The sequence below is a fragment of the Bison bison genome, unplaced genomic scaffold (genome assembly GCF_000754665.1).
Source record: "Bison bison bison isolate TAMUID 2011002044 unplaced genomic scaffold, Bison_UMD1.0 scf7180017864162, whole genome shotgun sequence".
Taxonomy (NCBI): Eukaryota; Metazoa; Chordata; class Mammalia; order Artiodactyla; family Bovidae; genus Bison; species Bison bison.
The window spans coordinates 581994-601548 of record NW_011494734.1 but is presented as its reverse complement, the minus strand read 5'-3'; the positions used below and the strand labels follow the sequence as shown (position 1 = coordinate 601548).

Genomic DNA, 19555 nt, shown 5'->3' with positions numbered 1-19555 from the left:
GAGGGAGGAGGGTTCAGGATGGGGAGCACATGTATACCTGTGATGGATTCATTTTGATATTTGGCAAAACTAATACAATTACGTAAAGTTTAAAAATAAAATAAAATTTAAAAAAATAAAATAAAATGGATAAATAACAACATCCTCCTCTATAGCACTTAGAACTATATCCAATCTCCTGGGATAAACCATAATGGAGAAGAACACAAAAATGAATGCATATGTGTATAACTAAGCCACTTTGCTGTACAGCAGAAATTAGCACAACACTGTAAATCAACTATACTTTAATATTAAAAAAAAAAAATTAAAGCTCTAAGTACTGAAAAGTTGGCAATGCAAGAAGGCAGAAACACTTCATCAAGATCTTCATTTCTATGCTGATACTTACCAAGAGTAATTTTAAAAGGCAACAATGTAAAAAGAAATGGGTTGACACAGTTTAAGAATTTTCCTGAACTGTAAGATAGTATTTAACAGAAAACGAAAACAAAAAATAGGGCACCAGACATTCTTAGAAATGTTCTTTAAAAAGTCCCATGGTGCTAAATATCCTCAAAGCACACAGTAAATCTGAAAACAACTTTGTGACAAATACCAACAAACATCCTTTAGATCCAGTAACCCCGTTATTGGAAATTTATTTTAATAAGATTAATTTCCACTAATCAATTACTCACAGAATTGAGATGTTCTTTGTAATTCTATTCCTAAAACCAGGTATACAAGTAGAAATTATTTAAATGTCCAACTAGTAGAAAATGATTAAATTTGAGCAAACCTACTATATTTACACAAGGACAATGCACAGCAAGAACTCACAGTAAACAAAAATTACTACATTATGGTTATGGGAGCTTTCTCAAAATCTCCTGGAACATTAACACAAAGCTTTAATAATTTTTTTATACTGCATGGCTAAAGAGATAATATACAACAGGTTTTTGTGTAAATAGTTGTTACAAGTTTTGCCAAGAGAACACACTGATCATAGCAATACCCTCTTCCAACAAAACAAGAGACGATTCTACACATGGACATCACAGGTCGTCAATAATGAAATCAGATTGATTATATTCTTTGCAGCTGAAGATGGAGAAGCTCTATAGAGTCAGCAAAAACAAGACCTGAGCTGACTGTGGCTCAGATCATGAACCCCTTATTGGAAAATTCAAACTTAAATAGAAGAAAGTAGGGAAAACCACTAGGCCATTCAAATATTACCTAAATCAAATCCCTTACAATTATACAGTTGAAGGGACAAATAGATTCAAGGGATTACATCTGACAGAGTGCCTGAAGAACTGTGGACGGAGGTTCGTAACATGGTACAGAAGACAGTGATCAAAACTATCAAGAGAAATAAATGCAAATAGCTTAGAAAAGAAGAGAAGCAAAAGGCAAGCAAGAAAAGGAAAGATAAACCCATTAGAATACAGAGTTCCAAAGAACAGCAAGGAGAGATAAGAAAGCCTTCCTCAGTGACCAATGCAAAGGAACAGAAAAACAAAAGAATGGGAAAGACTAGAGATCTCTTAAAAACTAGTTACCAAGGGAACATTTCATGCAAAGATGGGCACAATAAAGGACAGAAATGGTATGGACTTAACAGTAACAGAAGATAATAAGAAGAGGTGAAAAGAATAGACAGAAGAACTATACAAAAGCAATCTTAACGACCCAGATAACCATGATGGTGTCATTACCCACCTAGAGCCAGACATCATGGAGTGTGAAATCAAGAGGGCTTTAGGAACACGAACAAAGCTAGGAAAGGTGATAGAACTCCAGCTGAGCTTTTTCAAATCCTAAAAGATGATGTTGTGAAAGTGCTGCATTCAATAGGCCAGAAAATTTGGAAAACTCAACAGTGGCCATAGGACTGGAAAAGGTCAGTTTTCATTCCAATCCCAAAGAAGGGCAATCCTCAAACTACCACACAATTGCACCCATTTCACGTGCTAGCAAAGTAATGCTCAAAATTCTCCAAGCTAGGCTTCAACAGTATGTGAACCAAGAACTTCCAGATGTTCAAGCTGGATTTAGAAAAGGCAGAGGAACCAGAAATCAAATTGCCAACATCTGCTGGATCATAGAAAAAGCAAGAGAATTTCAGAAAAACCTCTACTTCTACTTCACTGAGTATGCTTTATAAAGCCTTTGACTGTGGGGAACACAATGAACTGTGGGAAATTCTTAAAGCCATGGGAATACCAGACCACCTCACCTGCCTCCTGAGAAACTTGTATGCAGATCAAGAAGCAACAGTTAGAACCGGACATGGAACAACAGACTGGTTCCAAATTGGGCAAGGAGTACGTCAATGCTTTATAGTGTCACCCTGCTTATTTAACTTATATGCAGAGTATATCATGCGAAATGCCTGTTTGGATGACTCACAAGCTGGAATGAAGATTGTTGGAAGAAACATTAATAATAACCTCAGATATGTAGATGACACCACCCTTATATCAGAAAGCAAAGAGGAACTAAAGAGCCTCTTGATGAAGGTCAAAGAAGAGAGTGAAAAGGTTGGCTTAAAACTGAACATTTAAAAAACAAAGATCATGGCATCCGGTCCCATCACTTCTGGCAAACAGATGGGAAAACAATGGAAACAGTGACAGGCTTTATTTTCTTGGGCTCCAAAATCACTGCAGATGGTCACTGCAGCCTTGAAATTAAAAGATGCTTGCTCCTTGGAAGAAAACCTATGATATAAAAAGTTGTTTAATGCTAACGTCTTTGCCAACAAAGGTCCGTATAATCAAAGCTATGGTTTTTCTAGTAGTTCTGTATGGACGTGAGAGTTGGACCATAAGGAAGGCTGAGTGCTGAAGAATTTATGCTTTTGAACTGCGGTGTTGGAGAAGGCTCTTGAGTCCCTTGGACTGTAAGGAAATCAAACCAGTCAATTATAAAGGAAATCAATCCTGAATATTCATTGGAAGGCCTGATGCTGAAGCTCCAATACTTTGGCCACCTGATATGAAGACCCAACTCATTAAAAAATTGATGCTGGGAAAGATTGAAGGCAGAAAGAGACGAGGACAAGATGGTTGGATGGCATCACTGACTCAATGGACAGGAGTCTGAGTAAACTCTGGGAGATGGTGAAGGACAGGGGAGCCTGGCATGCTACAGTCCGTGGTGTCACAAAGAGTCAGACGTGACTGAGTGACTAAACAACAACAATAATTTCTAGTTGTTACATGATATCCTGAACTTCTTTGAGTTGACTTTTCCACTTAAGACTGTTCAGAATTCTGAAATAAACTTTTTGACTATTTAGCCACACACAGCTTGAGTCATCTCCAAGGGCTTGTTTTTGATTTATAGCACATTACTAAAGAGCTTCCAAAAAGACACCTTTACATAGACTCTAGAGTTGAGAAAATAAAATTGTATTTTAAACTCCTACTCTTAACTGTGAGATTTGCGAACTTAATATTCATTGGTTTAAGATAATATGATTTAAATTTCCTAGTTAAAATCTATCACTTAAAAAAATACCATCACTTGTTAAAATTTTTATACTGGAGAACTTTATATCCCTCCTACTCCTATATTTTGTCTCAATGTATTCTATCATGGTCAGTACTCAGTGACGCAAATAATACAGCAAATTTCAATCTCTGTCTTGTTGCTGTTTTAATTCTGCTAGTTTCCAGCTGCCTGAATTAGGCACTAACCAGAACTGTTAAACAACAAAGAATCTGCCTGCAATGTGGAAGACCTGGGTTCCATTCCTGGGTCAGGAACATCCCCTGGAGAAGGGCATGGCAACCCACTCCAGTATTCTTGCCTGGAGAATCCCATGGACAGAGGAGCCTGTGGCTACAGTTCATGGGGTTGCAAAGAGTTGGACACGACTGAGTGACTAACACTTTCACTTGAAGTAGGCACTAACTGGAACTGTTACTTTAAAGAACTATACCATTCAACTTATTGAAATCACATTATTATTTTTTACATATAGGGGCATTCTGTTCAACTCTATAGTCCCTTATATCTGTCTACCATGAAGAGGCTATAAAAATTTTGTAGCCTTAGTTCTACCTCTCCTAAACAAATGAAATAGAATTAACTAAGATAACGAGCATTCAACAATCATTTGTATGTAGTAAGTTTCAGGGTTCACAAAGAGACCTTCAAGCCTTATGATTCATGTCTTACTACTGTTTCCAAACTTTTTCATCCTCTCAGACAGACACCTTGTTCTCAAATCTCTTACCTTCTCCAGGTCCAGTCGCCTGGTAACCTTTACTATTTATCTCTATTTGCCCATTCTAGAAAACTTACATCAGTTCAGTTGCTCAGTCATGTCCAACTCTTCGTAGCATACATAACTCTTCGCAACGTAAGACAATGTACACAAATGGAATCATAAAATGTTTGTCATTTTATGTCTGTTTTATTTTACTTAGCATAGCATTTTCCAGTTTCGTTCATTTTACACCATGTTTCAGAATTCTATTCTTTTTTATGGCTAATATTCCATTGTATAGATGGGCCACATTTTTGATTTGTCCATTCATCTGTTGATGGACACTTGAGATGTTAGACCTTTTGTCTAACATAGACATTTTGTCTATTGCGAGTAATGCTGTTATGGATATTGGTATACAAATATCTGTTTTGAGCCTTTGATTTCAATTCTTTTTCTGGGCCATAAGGTAATTCTGTTTAACATTTTGAGAAAGTACCAAACTGTTTCCCATTTTTTTTAATGCCTTAATCTCCTTTTTAAATTTTTCTTTTCCCTATCTTCTAAATGTTTGTTTTCTAGGTGTCTGTACTTTATACCTTGGAGGTTTCATCCACTACTATAGTTTTCACCATTTCCTATGTGTTCATGACTTCCAAATCATCCTTAATCTAATTCTATTTCATTAGCTCCACCCAAATAGCTCTCCATATTACTAGACCTCTTAATTTAGATGTCTCATGACTATAAAGTAGATGTTTGTTGTAGAAAGCCCTTTTTTACATCACAGATTTTGGAATTTAAAATTAAACCAGGGACTTCCCTGATGGTCCAGTGGCTAAGACTGGGCGCTTCCAATGCAGGGGGCGTGGGTTCAATCCCTTCTTGGGGAACTAAGATCCCACATGCCGTGCAGTGCAGCCAAAAAAAAAAAAAAGAATTAAATTAAATTTAGAGCTGGAGCCAACCAACTTTTTCTGTGAAGAACCAGAGAGTAAATATATTCAGGACCTCAAACAATATGGTTTCTGTTGCAACTTCTCAGCTCTATTGTACCTGGAAAGCCAGAAACTATAATTAAACAAGTGGGCATGACTGAGTCTCAATAAAATCTTATTCACAAGAATCAGGCAGCAGGCTGGGTTTGGCTCAGTAATCCTAGTTTGCTGACTGCTTGTTTAGAGAAAGCAAATTTGGGGGAGGAACTGATTGTAATAGAGTACCATTTTTCCCTGATTTCAATGGCTTTAGCAAGTGCTACTAGTGTAACAGTATAACTTTCTTTGAAAATGTAACATCAACTCAACAGGAATTTCTTATTACTTTATTAATAAATAATTATTGAGGGTTTATTATATACCAGCTACTGTTTTAGGTACTGGGAACACAATTCCATATCTAAAATCTACTATTTACATTTAAATTGTTTTTCTTTTATAAAAATGGAAAAATGCCACTTTGTATTACAACCCTATTCTTCCACTTGCTCTCTGGACCTTATCCCTTCTCACATTTTCAAGATCTGTACACTTTACTCTTGCTGGCAACTATTCCTTGTGTCTTACATCTTTAGTCTACCTCTATATTAGATCACTGCTGTCTTATTATTCCATTAAAAAAAAAAAAACTCCTGCCCCCTTTCATTTGTCATTTCTCTTTTCCTCTTTTTAGAAAACTCCTTAAAAGAGTTGTTTGTGCTCAACATCAGGCTGCACAACACCACAATAACTATCCATATTGTCAAACTAATTGGTAATTGTAGTTTATATAGACTTTTCAGCATGTGATGTAAATGTTCCCTTCCTAAAAAGACTTAACTTTGCTAGCTTTCTAGATCGGAGAAGGCATTGGCACCCCACTCCAGTACTCTTGCCTGGAAAATCCCATGGACGGAGGAGCCTGGTGGGCTGCAGTCCATGGGGTCACTAAGAGTCGGACAGGACTTAGCGATTTCACTTTCACTTTTCACTTTCATGCACTGGAGAAGGAAATGGCAACCCACTCCAGTATTCTTGCCTGGAGAATCCCAGGGACGGGGGAGCCTGGAGGGCTGCCATCTATGGGGTCGCACAGAGTAGGACACGACTGAAGCGACTTAGCAGCAGCAGCAGCAGCTTTCTAGATACCACACTTAACTGGCCACTCTATCTCATTTTTGCTTCATTTTCTTTTCTGCCCATGTTTTCTCTTTTTCCCTGGCTCATCTTTTTCTTTAAACAACTCTCCATCCAGTTACTTAATCCAAAACCATAAAGTATCATTCTTGATTATTCATTTGCCCTCACCCACCACATCTAATTCTTTGATCAATTCTGGCTCTTCTTCCAATATACATTTACAATCAGTACACTTCTCTCCCTAGTCCAAGTCTTTGTCATCTCTTGCCTGGACATTGCAGTAACACTATGAATGTACTGAATGCTACTGAATTGTACACTTAAAACTAGTTAAAACGGTAAACTTTATGTTATGTATATTTTACTACAATTTTTTAAAAGAAAGAAAGAAAACGACAAAAGGCTAGTTTCACTAAAGCCAAAGGTACAGAGAATCAAGAGTAATAAATCCTCTTGAGACAACAAACAATATGAGGCCTGAAAACTATGCATTAGCTTCAACATGCCAGTAGTATGGTCAAAGTAAAAGTCAACTTGTATGGAGCAGCTGGAAGAAGAGTGAAGGACACAAGCGTTCAAGGATCTGAATAGACTGACAATTCAGACAGCGCCCAAGGAACCAAAAGAATGACAGGTGGACATAATACTGATACAGGGTCAAGATTTAATCTGAAATAGCCACTCTCAGAACCTACCTCTGACCCTGTGAGGTGATACTGGGTGTTAGAAAAGGTAAAATGCTGTTGCTAAGACTCGTTTAGTGGAGCAGGTAGAGCAAAGATGTAGTTGGGATACTTTGCAAATGGCTCCAAGGGAGTGGTAGAATATGGATTTCTTTCCCTCAGATTGGAAGTAGTTTTGTTCTGGCCTAGAATTAGTGGTAATAGATCTGCTTCTGCTGAGTCTATACAGGTGTAATGTGGAGGGCAATTCTTGGATTCCCAGACAATGCTACCATGAAGCAAGGGGTGGAGTAGCAGTCGCTGAGTTTTGCTTGTTGTGACACTGAGTATAGTAGGACAGAACTATTCAGGGAAACAGTACCTGCTGCTCCAAAGTGATATTCAGGAACTGTTCTAGAAGGTATTTTAAAAATCACATTGTTCAACCTCCAGTATTACACACCAGGAGTTGACTGATCTAAGTACCACAAACTGATTATCATTAAGTCACTGTATAGTCATGAGACATGAAACATAAGCTCTCTGGATCTCAGATTCCACATTTACAAAATCAAGTCTTAATTCTAAGTCACATGGCATTATAATAACAAAGTAAATACTAAAGCCTAGATCTCTTAGGTTGGTCTAGTACTATTTCTATCAAACTGCATTATCCCCACTTCCTGTGAGATTTATCAGAGTGCTATTTTTTCTATGGATTAATGACCTAATGATGTAAACAGCTTTACCTCATTTCTGTATTACAAAATGGTTCCATGTATTATTTTATTAGAGTTACACAAAGCCTGATTTCTGGTAATTCTGAATCTATACCACTTTAACTGTCATTACTTCATAAACTTTACAAATACGGAGAACACATTTGGGCATTAAAATTTAAATTATTTATGTAACATTTCCATTCTTAAAAATGAAAAAAGGTTATTTTCAAATGTGTTACAGTCCTATATTATTGTTGAAAAACTCAAAAAGCAGAACAACTACCATTTTGTTTGCAGTAATCTACCTGATGTTGCCACATTTTCCTGGAACCACTTTACAAATTTAAAATTGTATTTGTTTATACCAAAATATCCTTATTCTTTAAAAAGCCATCATAAATTATCATTCATTATATATTTTAGTGTAGACATTTAAGCAGTCAGGTGAATTGAAGATCTAAACAGAGAGAAACACTAATCATAAAATGAAGAGAGGAATTGAGAGAAAAAGAATAGGCTAGAATGATTGACTAAATAAGCTCTGATTCCTCCTGAAACTGGACTTTTATGATTTCCTTCTTCCTCATCAAAATTTTAATTTCTTCCCTATATAAACCTTCAAAATACAGTTGTATTTTAAGGAGAAGTTTATATGAGTATTTTAAGTGAAACCTCTAGTTTTTCTTTCAATGTTAAAACATTCAGTAACGTCTAGACACTTGGGTATCAGTAACTGCACATGGATAGAACGGCTCCCTGTTACAGTAATGAATATAAAAGATATCCTCATGGATATCCTCATGGATAGTTCTCACTATGCTCCTTCAGATTTGTGATCAAAACATTTCTATCATTCTTGTTACACCTAACACTTTTTAAAGATACATTAAAATTAAACACATTACAATGGCATAAAAGAAAAATTTTTAAATGGAGAGATTTGGTGTGACAACTGTCCGCAGTTTACCACATGTGGCATTTTACTTCATTTAACTCATCAATTAACAAAACTTAGCTCTTTTGATCGATGTGGCAAATGGATCTGGAGCCAAGCAGCCCTGGAATTAACTCTTTATTTTTTATTAACTAACTATGTGGCCTTAGGGAAGTCTCTTAATCTCCTTGAGCTGCATTTCTTTTGTAAAATGGGAATAATAGCTGCTTACACACTATGTTACAGACAAGAAAAAAAACTAGAGAAAAACTTCATTATTAAGTATAAAGCAAATGAGAAATTTCAACAGTTCTAAACAATGCTAAGAACAGTATTTCAAAACATTCTTTTGAGTATTAAAACAAATCACATTTAAATGAAAGCACTTCTAAATTAGGATAAGTAAATTAACACTTTTAAGGGCAGCAGAAAGTATTAGTTTCTTGACAAATAAAAAGCGTAAAGAAATCATGAACAGAAACATTAAATACTAGTGGAACACAAGTAAAAAGCTACTGAAAACATTTCATTATACATTAAACATTTTAGTATCTTTAATTACATAAATTCAGACTACAAGCAGCCAAATATTTCAACAAACTAATAATGAATTCTGTCAGCAGATGGCTCTAGTGACACTGAGATAAACTAATATTAAATACTATAAACAAAATACAGACAGTAAAAATGTACTGAATCTCAGAAATCTGGAGTCAAAAAGAGTCACATTAATACTTCAAGCCCTCTTTTTCAAATGAAGATATCAAAGTCTACAATAATTGTCTTAAGGGCTCACTGGTATATTACTGGCAGAACAAAACTGAAAACCCAGATATCTCCCTTTAGTACTCTTAGTCAACAGAAAGGCATTTACTGTATTCCCAGTTATAGCACTAAAAGCCCTCTTCCAAAGTAATTTACCTGTAACTCAGATACGTCACATTTACTAATTTGTCTACCACATCCAAAAATACACATATTTATCCAAAACCTCATTAGAAAGATTTCTAAAGTAATATTTGGTAGTAAAAATAATGTTAAAAGGAATAGAATGTTAGTAATTATGTTCCCAGTCTCTGAGAATAAAAGTAATTTGATTTTCCTTTTTTAAAAAGACTAGGGAAAAAAAAAAAAAAAGACTAGGAAAGAATCAGTTTAACACTTCCTATTTAATACCTCTTCCCACTTCTCAGCTCTAGAAGGGTTTCTCACCTTTGCTTCTTTAACCAATTTAGTAATTCAGATAGAATGCCTGACATAAAAGACAGAAGAAGCAGTACAAGAAGTCAATTTATATCAATTAGGATAAAAACATACAATTCTAATAAATGCTGAACTCTGGCTCAACTTTCCTATTTATCTACTGGTAACTGAGTCTAGGTTTTCTTTCATATTCCTTATCTTCAAGCAGAGACCTGAAAATATCTTTGTTATATGCAGTCATTGATTATAATAAATTTACTACCCCTAAGTAAAGCTACTATTTACACAAACCATATATCAAAATAAATTACTTAAGTTATGTAAGTCATTTTTTGTAATAGTACTAGGAAAGAAGCTGTAATAGAAAAGGCCTAAAATTAACACATCAATAAGTTCTGCTTCTGCCATTTAACTGCTCTGTGACTCGTTTCCTCATCTAAAATTTGAAAATAATATCTATCTCATAGTTATATCTTTATCTTTCTTATTCAAAAAGAAATAGATTGTTATGATCTCATAATTTTCATAACTAGCAGAGGCTTCACTGTTCTTTTCTCTTCTGAGATCCTACAGATTGTAACTTAGCCTAGAATTTCTCTATCCAATACAATGGCCTCTAGACATATATGCTATAGAACACTTGAAATACGGCTAGTTTGACCTGAGAGGTTCTGGAAGTATAAAACCAACTTGTGGCAAGGTAATGGGAACAGAAAAAAACAAAATACAAGATCCCTAACTCTGCAGGAAAAGCAAGACAAACCCAAGATGTTTAAAAACTTAGTAATGAGAGGAAAACAAATATGTAACAAAGACTAATGAGTTTTATTTCAGAGACCAGATAATCCAAGAAGAAACGTTACTGAATATGGGAATACTGGACTAGAGTTTAGCAAGTCCATTATTATAGATCCTGAACCAGACCTTCAATCTCCTACTATAAAATGCGACAGATAGCATGTATTCTATCTAGATGAACTGTAAGTGATTAAATAAATTCCCCTTTATAGTCTTAGAAATGAGTATAAATTTGGTTCAGTAAACTAATTCACTCAATAAACAATCAAGTATCTCCTAAACTTTATAGTAGTATAATTTATTAGTGATATATTTTAGCAGTATTTTTAAAAAATATAACTAATAGGGACTTCTCTGGTGTGTCCGTTGGCTAAGACTCCACACTATCGATGCAGAGGTTCTGGGTTCAACACTGGTCAGGGAACTAGATCCCACATGCCACAACTAAAAGATGCCACAGACGTGGCTACTGAAGACCCTGTGTGCTGCAGCGAAAATCAAAGATCCCACATGCCACTATTAAGAGCCAATGCAGCCAAATAAACATTTACATATATATGAAACTAATATATAATTAATAACATCATATAGCTACATGAGTATAACAAAATTCAATACTTTAAAAAAAAATACTGTGGAATAATTATGTAGCTGCACAGGACGTTAACAAAGAAACATATGGGGGAGTCCCATGTGCCCTTTCCCCAGCATCTTGCATCAATAGAAGTACAGTATCTTCTGATTACATATTTGAAATAAAAAGGAAATGTTAATTATATAAAAATTTCTTATGAAAATAGCTCTAAAAGCTTTATATATAGTTTTTAAGTTTGAAAATTTAGCCACAAAAATTCTGATAGTTGTCTCACAGTAGAAATTGGTACCAGCTATACTTTTTGTGTCCACTGAGTAAGGGATACCATACCCAAGGGACACATACTTGTATGTGGAATAGAAAAAAATAATTTCCTAAAACAGAAATGTTCTTTTAAAAAAAACAGTCATTCTGTAATTACCTACAAGTCGATCATTTTCTAATAATAAAAATGTCCATATTTGTACCAGGAAAGATTTGGTTCAACAATATAAATCGTAATTATTCTATAAACACTCTTATAGATGCATTTAATAAAGAACACAGGCAGAAAGCTCTCCCCTAAACTGCTGTCAATATATTATTCATTCTTTTTTAACTGTATAATTAATATGTGGCTTTTATTCTGTTTGTGCATTGCCTTACAGCATACATACTAAACATGCAAACAAGACAAAGGAGCATCTCACACTGTATGCTGGACTAATTCCTATTTCATACATAAATAATATTTCATAAATTACATTTTGTAGTAAGTGCTTATGAGGCTAATTTTAAAAAAACTGTCAAGGTGAATTTTTTAGGAAGTAAAAAATCTTTATTACCAATAAATGCCTATAACTATTATCAGATATAGATTTGCATCTATCAGATGCACTAAGAAAAACTGGTACTTTAGTCTGGGACCCACTTGCCTGTCAAGCCCACTTCCAGGTTCTTTTTTCTTCGTTAGGAGTGTCCCTATCTGGGCAGAAGGAATGTCAATCAACAGTCACAAGGGTACCCTTGTTTGGGAATCCCTTATTTTACAACAAAAATAACTTAAGCATAGTGCAAAAAAAAAGAGGCGTTTAAAAACTGTAATAATCATACAGTTAAATGCACTATGTAGCATATTATAGGAATATTAGAGAGCACTCCTGAGTCTTTCCTAATGGCAGAAGCAGGAGAGGTGAAAACATTTCTAGACCATTTGAAATGCCAGCAAACAGAGTATCAACTGTTTTTTGTCCTTTCTACACACCAGTTTTAGAAGCCCTAAAAGAAAGAAATTTCTTTTTCAAAAAAGTTAAATTCAGCTTTCTGGGCAATGAGTGTCCCATTTAGCACAATTCAACTATATACTGAATCAGAGAGCAAACATACATCTTTCTGTTCTTTAGGTATTCCAACACTGTTACATGAACCTTTTGCAATTTTCAAAAAACAATCAATTTTCATACCAATAATTCAGTGTTAATGTAGTGATCTTTCAAAATCAAAATAAAAGAAAATCTATCCAACACAACTGTCAAGACCAAATAGTCTTAAAGGCAAGGTAAAAACCTTTCGCTAAATCCCTCAGAAATGGCTCCCACAAAAGCAAAAGGTGCCAAAATATTCATCTAGAAGGAAATACTCCCTTTCTCTTATTTAAAACTGGCTGGAATTTTATTTTTCAACTCAACTTAAAAAAAAAAAAGGGCAACTGTGTTTAAATGGACATTACAGTTTAAAAAGATTAAAATTGAAAACCAAATTAATTTTCCAATATAAACAAGACAGATTCACAATTTTAAAAAACAACAACCTATTATCTTAATACTTGCTGTCGATAATCAGCAAATGGAAGAGACAAAAAAGAATCAGAAAAAGAGAATTTTGGCTCAAAAGCTCCTTACAAAAGTAATTTTAGTTACAGGAATTTTTGCCTTTAAACTTCTGACATTTACTTTAGCCAAGAGTCTAAAATGATAAAAATATAAATGCAAATCAAGAACTGCTTGGTTGTGCTAAAATAATTATATGAAGTATTTTGCTCTTCCCTATCCAAAGTACCTATGATTTAAATACTTACTCTGAGCCTGCAGCCATCTCCAAGTATGACGTTTCTGCTGTATCAACCCCCAATGGGATCACTATGCTCATGACGTTCGCCTCTGGTAAATTCGATTACTATGGAGTCCTATGCATTGGTATCCAAAACACTGGGGCATGCCAGCCACAGTGCTCATTGCAAACATCTAAGTGCATCCACAAACCCTGTTTAAAAGAAAAGGAAACCAGAAGTTAAGAATCATCTTCATATTCCCAGAAATACTCAACCTATAATAAAGAAAAGTAAAATACATAAAGAAAGCATTCTTTATTAAAATATCAGTATCAGTGCAATTTGCTCAGGGAGTCTCTATTTTGTTCATCTTTCTGGAATTCAGTAATGAGATTATGCTTAAAAGAAGTTTCTGAATCATAATCTTCCTCAGGGAATGAATTTATTTAGGGTGCCATAAGTGGGATTACTAAGGCATATTGCTTAGTAAGGAACCAATAAATATTATTCATTTTGAAAGATGAAACAGAATTTCTTAAAGCACTTTCCAAAAATAAGTCTTCCTGGTTCAGTGAATGATCTAACAATACACTAACAAACATTGAGTACTTACTGTGAACTAAGCACCACACTAAGCTTTTACATAGATAATCTATTTAATCCTCACAACTCAAGTAGGGATCTCCATTTTATCACCAAAGAATTCAAAAGTAACCATGGGTAAATAACATAACCAAAGCTCCTCAGTTTAAGGGATAAAACCATAATTTGAAATAATTCTACTCTACTGTTTCTATATTTTTTTAAAAAAGCTATTTGTAATAAAATTGTTTTACAGTGGTTGTCACTTTCTATTCTACATAAATACATGTATACTAAGGGAGTTTCTCTTATTTCTCCAGTTTTCTTCCATGAGTTAATGATCCCTAATACAATTAAAAAACTAACATACTTGAATTATGTTTAAAGAAATTTACCATAGTAAAGAAAATATATTCAGCTTCAATATCAATTTTTCCAATTTAAATTCATTGTTTGTGCGTGCGTGCTCAGTTGTGTCTGACTCTCTGCGACCCCATGAACTGTAGCCCACCAGGTTCTTCTGTCCATGAGATTTTCCCAGCAAGAATACTGGAGTGGGTTGCCATTCCCTCCTCCAGGGGATCTTCCCAACCCGGGGATCAAACCCGCGTCTTCTGCATTGGTAGATGGATTCTTTACCACTGAGCCACCTGGGAAGCCCAAAACACCTGCTGTATGTTCTGTGTGTGAAATATCTACTTAAAATATTTCAGCAGTGATACAGTACAACTTGGAACAAAGCAGATAATCATATAAACAAGAAAAACAGTCAAAACTGTCCCTCTCATGTTATACCTGAAATACTGAAGACAAGTATTTCTTCAAATAGCAATTCTTTATTTATCCTTAATTTTTACAAGTAAGCTTGAGAATATCTACTCAGGTTAATTCCTGTTTCACGATGATACAGATTGTGAGCTCATATTTTATGGGGGAAAAAAACACCAAAATAGGGAAATAACGAGGTGGTTTGAATTCTCCAAAAAAAATAGTGGTTTGAATTCTCCAAGAAAACTAGCCTTTACTTTTAAACTGTATATAACTGGGGAAGAGATACTAGATTATAAATTATAATAAAAATATACAATAATAGGCAATTGCATTTGAAAGTTAAAAACATAAACACTGGAACCTATCTCTAACACTCTAACAGTAGACGTGTGAGCTAGACAAGTTATTTAACCACTCTAAGCTTCAGGTTCTCTGTTTATAAAATGGGGATACATCCTCATACAGTTTCTGTGGAAAAAAATGAAAAAATGACTGTAAAGCATTTCATACACGGCACTATGCATATTTAGCAATCATTAAGTGGTAGTCACATAAGAGTCGCTCTTATTTCATAATCAAAAAACTATGTGGATTAAAAAAAAACTCTCTAGCTCTCATTTAAAGAGAATCTTCTAATAGTTTTTTTTTAAAATAAAGTACGTAATTATAGCTCACTGTTTGCTATGATTTTACAGTTTTCAACAAATTGAAATTATCCTCTAAAAACAACTACCCTATCTACTTTTCTGCACCTGGGACTGTTGTGGAGTTACTTCATAAAAAGCTGTATTTATTAACCTGCACAAAGGTATAAAATTATAAAATTTCTAAATGATAAAATGCAAGTAATATATAAATCAAATGTTATATTATTCTGTATTTCTTTAAAATGCTGAAGACCTGGACCTAAGAACAATTACAATTAAAAAAATTACTCCCTGATGGTAGCATCTAGTTGGTAGAAGCTTTCTTCAGCTCAGCTTATTTTTCGACTCATAGGAAACCTTATTTTTTAGGTGTATGTTGCTAAATATATAGTTGTATGCTTTTTTTTTCTTTTTTAAACCAGAGGCAGAAACTGGAAAACAGAAGTCAAATAATTATGTATTATTTTAGGTAACTGAGTAGTATTTCCAATCTAAAACAATCTATTTGAGCATGTATTTAATAACAGTACAGCCCATTTTTACATAAATATACAATCTTCAATATTTAACACTATACTTGAGCTGTTTTTAAATAGCAGTGAAGAGCATGCCACAAAAACCTATTTCAGACAATAGCTTATATTTGTGTCATTACTGTCTCTCTCTCAAATCCTGCACAGTGCACGGAATGAAACAGGTACTCTACAAAGAACAGGTAAATGAATTAGAGCACCCGGGATGAAAATGCAGCTCTGGCCTCATTAATCAAATGAGTTGTCAACCTATGCAAGTGCTATAAGAACAACCACATGACACCTTTTCCAGAAATGCACCTCTCTTCTAAAATCACAGAAGCTCATCCCCAGGATAAACACAGCATTACATCTGTAAAAGAACCACAGACGTTTGAGTTTGATTCAGCAGAGAAGATGATATCAGAATTTACTTACAAGAGGTCAGAAGGCAAGAGGTCATAGCTATTGAGATAATAAAAATGGCAAATACATCACTATATTCGTTAATATCAAAAACTACATAGCCAGAAAACTCACGCTGCTTAAAATTCCAGCTGGTACTTAAATCATAAATTCATTAGGGTCAAATCACTGTGTCTTCAAAAATAAGAAAAGACAAGACAATATAGTATACAGATGTAGAAAAGATGTGAGCTTATAACACAGGCATAACTAGAGAAAAACAATTCAACAATCGAAAAAACTACCACAAAGGTTTCATATCTTATCTGTGAGTCAAAAACCTGGTTTACCCAACTGGCAAGTTAAAAACATACAAAATATATTGAGAATAAATGGTGGCCATTAAAGAAATAATATAAAAGGAAATACCATGAGATGTCTGGTAAATCTGAGGTCCAAGAAAGAATATAGGTCTTCACAAAACCTGCTATCCAGAATAGACCTAGAAACCAAGTGAACATAGGAGTGTTGAGCTATTTATTAATGGCATAAAAGTATATATAGTACTTCTAACATGGAACCTAAAACCAAAGGGATTCATAAAGACAGCAGCTAATTCTTAAAATGATAGATTTATTCTTCACTCTTTAATACAGATGAATGCAAACAGAAGCAAAGGAAACAATGCTAACTACCAAATCAAACTGGAAAGAAACTGGGAAGACAATATTACAAAGAATTTCCTGGTAGTCCAGTGGTTAGGACTCCATGCCATCACTGCTGAGGGCATGTGCTCAATCCCTAGTCAGGGAACTACAATCCCAAAAGCTGTGTATCATGGACAAAACAACAAAAACAAATGAGAACAAAAAAATGAAACAACCCCACAGATTCAGCACAGTAAAGGCATCGATACCAAAACAAAAACAAGCAAAACCATAAAGTAGGAAAAATGAGATAAAAGGCAAGTAGGAAAAGGAATTACATTAGAAATGTCTATCAGAAAAACAGGAAAACTGAGGCTGTGACCACATTTAAAAGGCTCAGAAAACAAACAAAAAAAACACTGAAAAGATGAATATGATACCAAACAGGCAAAAAGGATGAAAATAAGGAAAATTGTTTTCCTAAAATTACAAATAAAGGGCCCAGCTCAATTTAACACAATCTCTTTGAGGTAAGGGTCACTTATTATTACCTTTCAGTCCTTAATAACACCTTACATACACAGAACTCAATAAACATGTAAAATTAGATCCATGTTGGACACTTTGAACATGTAACACTAAGAGAATAAGTGGGTGAATTTTGGGCCCAATTACTAATAGAAAGGAAACAAAGAAACTTGCAAGAAATTATGAGGCCACATAACTAAGATTTCCTTATAAATCAGAAGTTAAACTGTCTTCATTATTCATATAAGATTTTAAGTTTATTTACATCTATTGACTAAGGTATAATAAAAAAGAATACTAGTTGATCAAAATCTATTACCAAGTTACTACCTATGAAACTCTGGGCACCTCATTTCACTATTGTGGGCTTCAACTATAAATGGAAGTAGGTTAGGCTGACGATCTTAGAGTTTAAATTTTAGTCTTAAGTACATTAACAGATAATTCCTGATAATCAAAATGACAGATACATATCAGATTCTAAAAACCTACAAAAAAAAAATAGAATCAATTATATATTTCTCCAACTGGGTTAATGTATCAGTACAGTGCTCCATGAGCACTCATATGCCCTGAAAACAGGTTATAATAATGATATAATGATACAAACGATGATAAATACTGAGTGCTTTCAATGCTTAATCCTCACAATGAGCCTATGGCATAGGTACATTTATTATCCCCATTTTACAGATAAGGCAGAGACGCTGAACTTATCCAAAGTTCCACAGATAATAAATTAGAAGAATCAATTTTGAACCCTAATGGTGTGACCCTAGAACCTACACACTAGTTTCCCTGAAATTAAAATTTCCCAGATGACTGGTAAAATAAATAACCTAGAATTTACAGCTAGAGGGAGAGACACCGACAACTGCCTCTCTCAAGAAGAAGAGAAATTAAATAACTACGTAAGTGTTTCACTGAAGAACATCCGGACTATACATTTATTCTGGCTCATTAAATAACAGTTAACAAAATCTACTTAGCTTCCCTCCCCCCCCATGAACCTCATCTACTTCATAAACTTACACCTATCCCACAACAATGCATTAAAACACTATGAAATATTAGTAAACAAACACAGGCTCAAAGCCTAAAATTTGTGTTAAAAAGAGTATTTCAGTGACAGTACAAAGCATACACAAGAAGGATGAAAATATTCAAACTGCCTATTATTTTCAGGAGCAAACACATGCCTTGCTAGTGGGTTGAAAGCAACCCAAAAGTTAAGGAAACCAGGATCCAAATCTGAGATTACTCCTGGTGCCTCAGTGGAAAAGAATCCGCCTGCAACCTGCTCCAGTATCCATGCCTGGGAAGAATGGAGAGAGGAGAGGGTGGGCTATACAGTCTCTTTGGGGTCACAAAGAGTCGGACATGACTTAGTCACTAAACAGCAACAATGCATACCTAAGTATACTCATTTCCTTATACAAAACTATATTAAGCAAAGACCACCTATCTAACCAGTTGAATTTTAACTTGTCTCCTTTGATAACAATTTTGTTCCTAGAGATAAAAAATTTCATCAATTCAACTTGCACTATGATAGTTTTGGCACAAATAAACTCTTCATTTAGAAAAATCTTTCTTCTGGTAGTCAGGATTAATGCAGATGGGCCTACTTGAAAAATGGAAACCTATATATAAAATTCAGTGTTCAAAAAGCACAGTTTCTGTTTCTATTTGAGAGTTCCACAGAGTTTCACTATATATTTTAGTACTAAATTCAGTATCAAATTAGCAATGCTTTAGTTTTCATATTCTGCCACTTATTAATAATGGTTACTTATTCTCTTGAAGCATTAGCTTCTCATCTGAAAATAGAAATAATCACAGAACATATTTCTGAATTGTTTCAAGGATTCTGTGTGGCATTCAGTTAAGTATATGCTATGATTACCAGATAATATTTCTAGGAATTAAATATTTAGGGAAAGTCTTTAGAAGATGAGTATTGGACCATATGGCATATGTGGAAGCTAAAATATGATACAAATGACCTTATTTACAAAACAGGAACAGACTCACAGACATAAATTTAGGGGAGATGGGAAAGGAATAAATTCGGAGTTTGGGATTAGCAGATACAACTTACTGTACATAAAATAAACAACAGGGTCCTACTGTATAGCACAGGGAACTATATTCAGAATCTTATAATAAACCATGATGATAATTTAAAAAAAAATA

General features: G+C 34.4%; 1 protein-coding gene across 5 annotated transcripts in view; it reads right to left on the bottom strand.

The window, feature by feature from the left end:
- KMT2E (lysine (K)-specific methyltransferase 2E) overlaps positions 1 to 19555 on the bottom strand; it is a 91514-nt gene that overhangs the window by 55509 nt on the left and 16450 nt on the right. For 2 of the 5 annotated variants that reach the window (XM_010841432.1, XM_010841436.1), the window contains exon 2: positions 13295 to 13479. In XM_010841432.1, the coding sequence (XP_010839734.1) occupies positions 13295 to 13365 (71 nt within the window). In that variant the 5' untranslated portion in view covers positions 13366 to 13479. Of the gene's footprint in view, positions 1 to 13294; positions 13480 to 14244; positions 14377 to 16083; positions 16153 to 16613; positions 16687 to 19555 lie in introns of those variants that run through there. The other 3 variants (XM_010841433.1, XM_010841434.1, XM_010841435.1) reach the window with 3 other exon arrangements.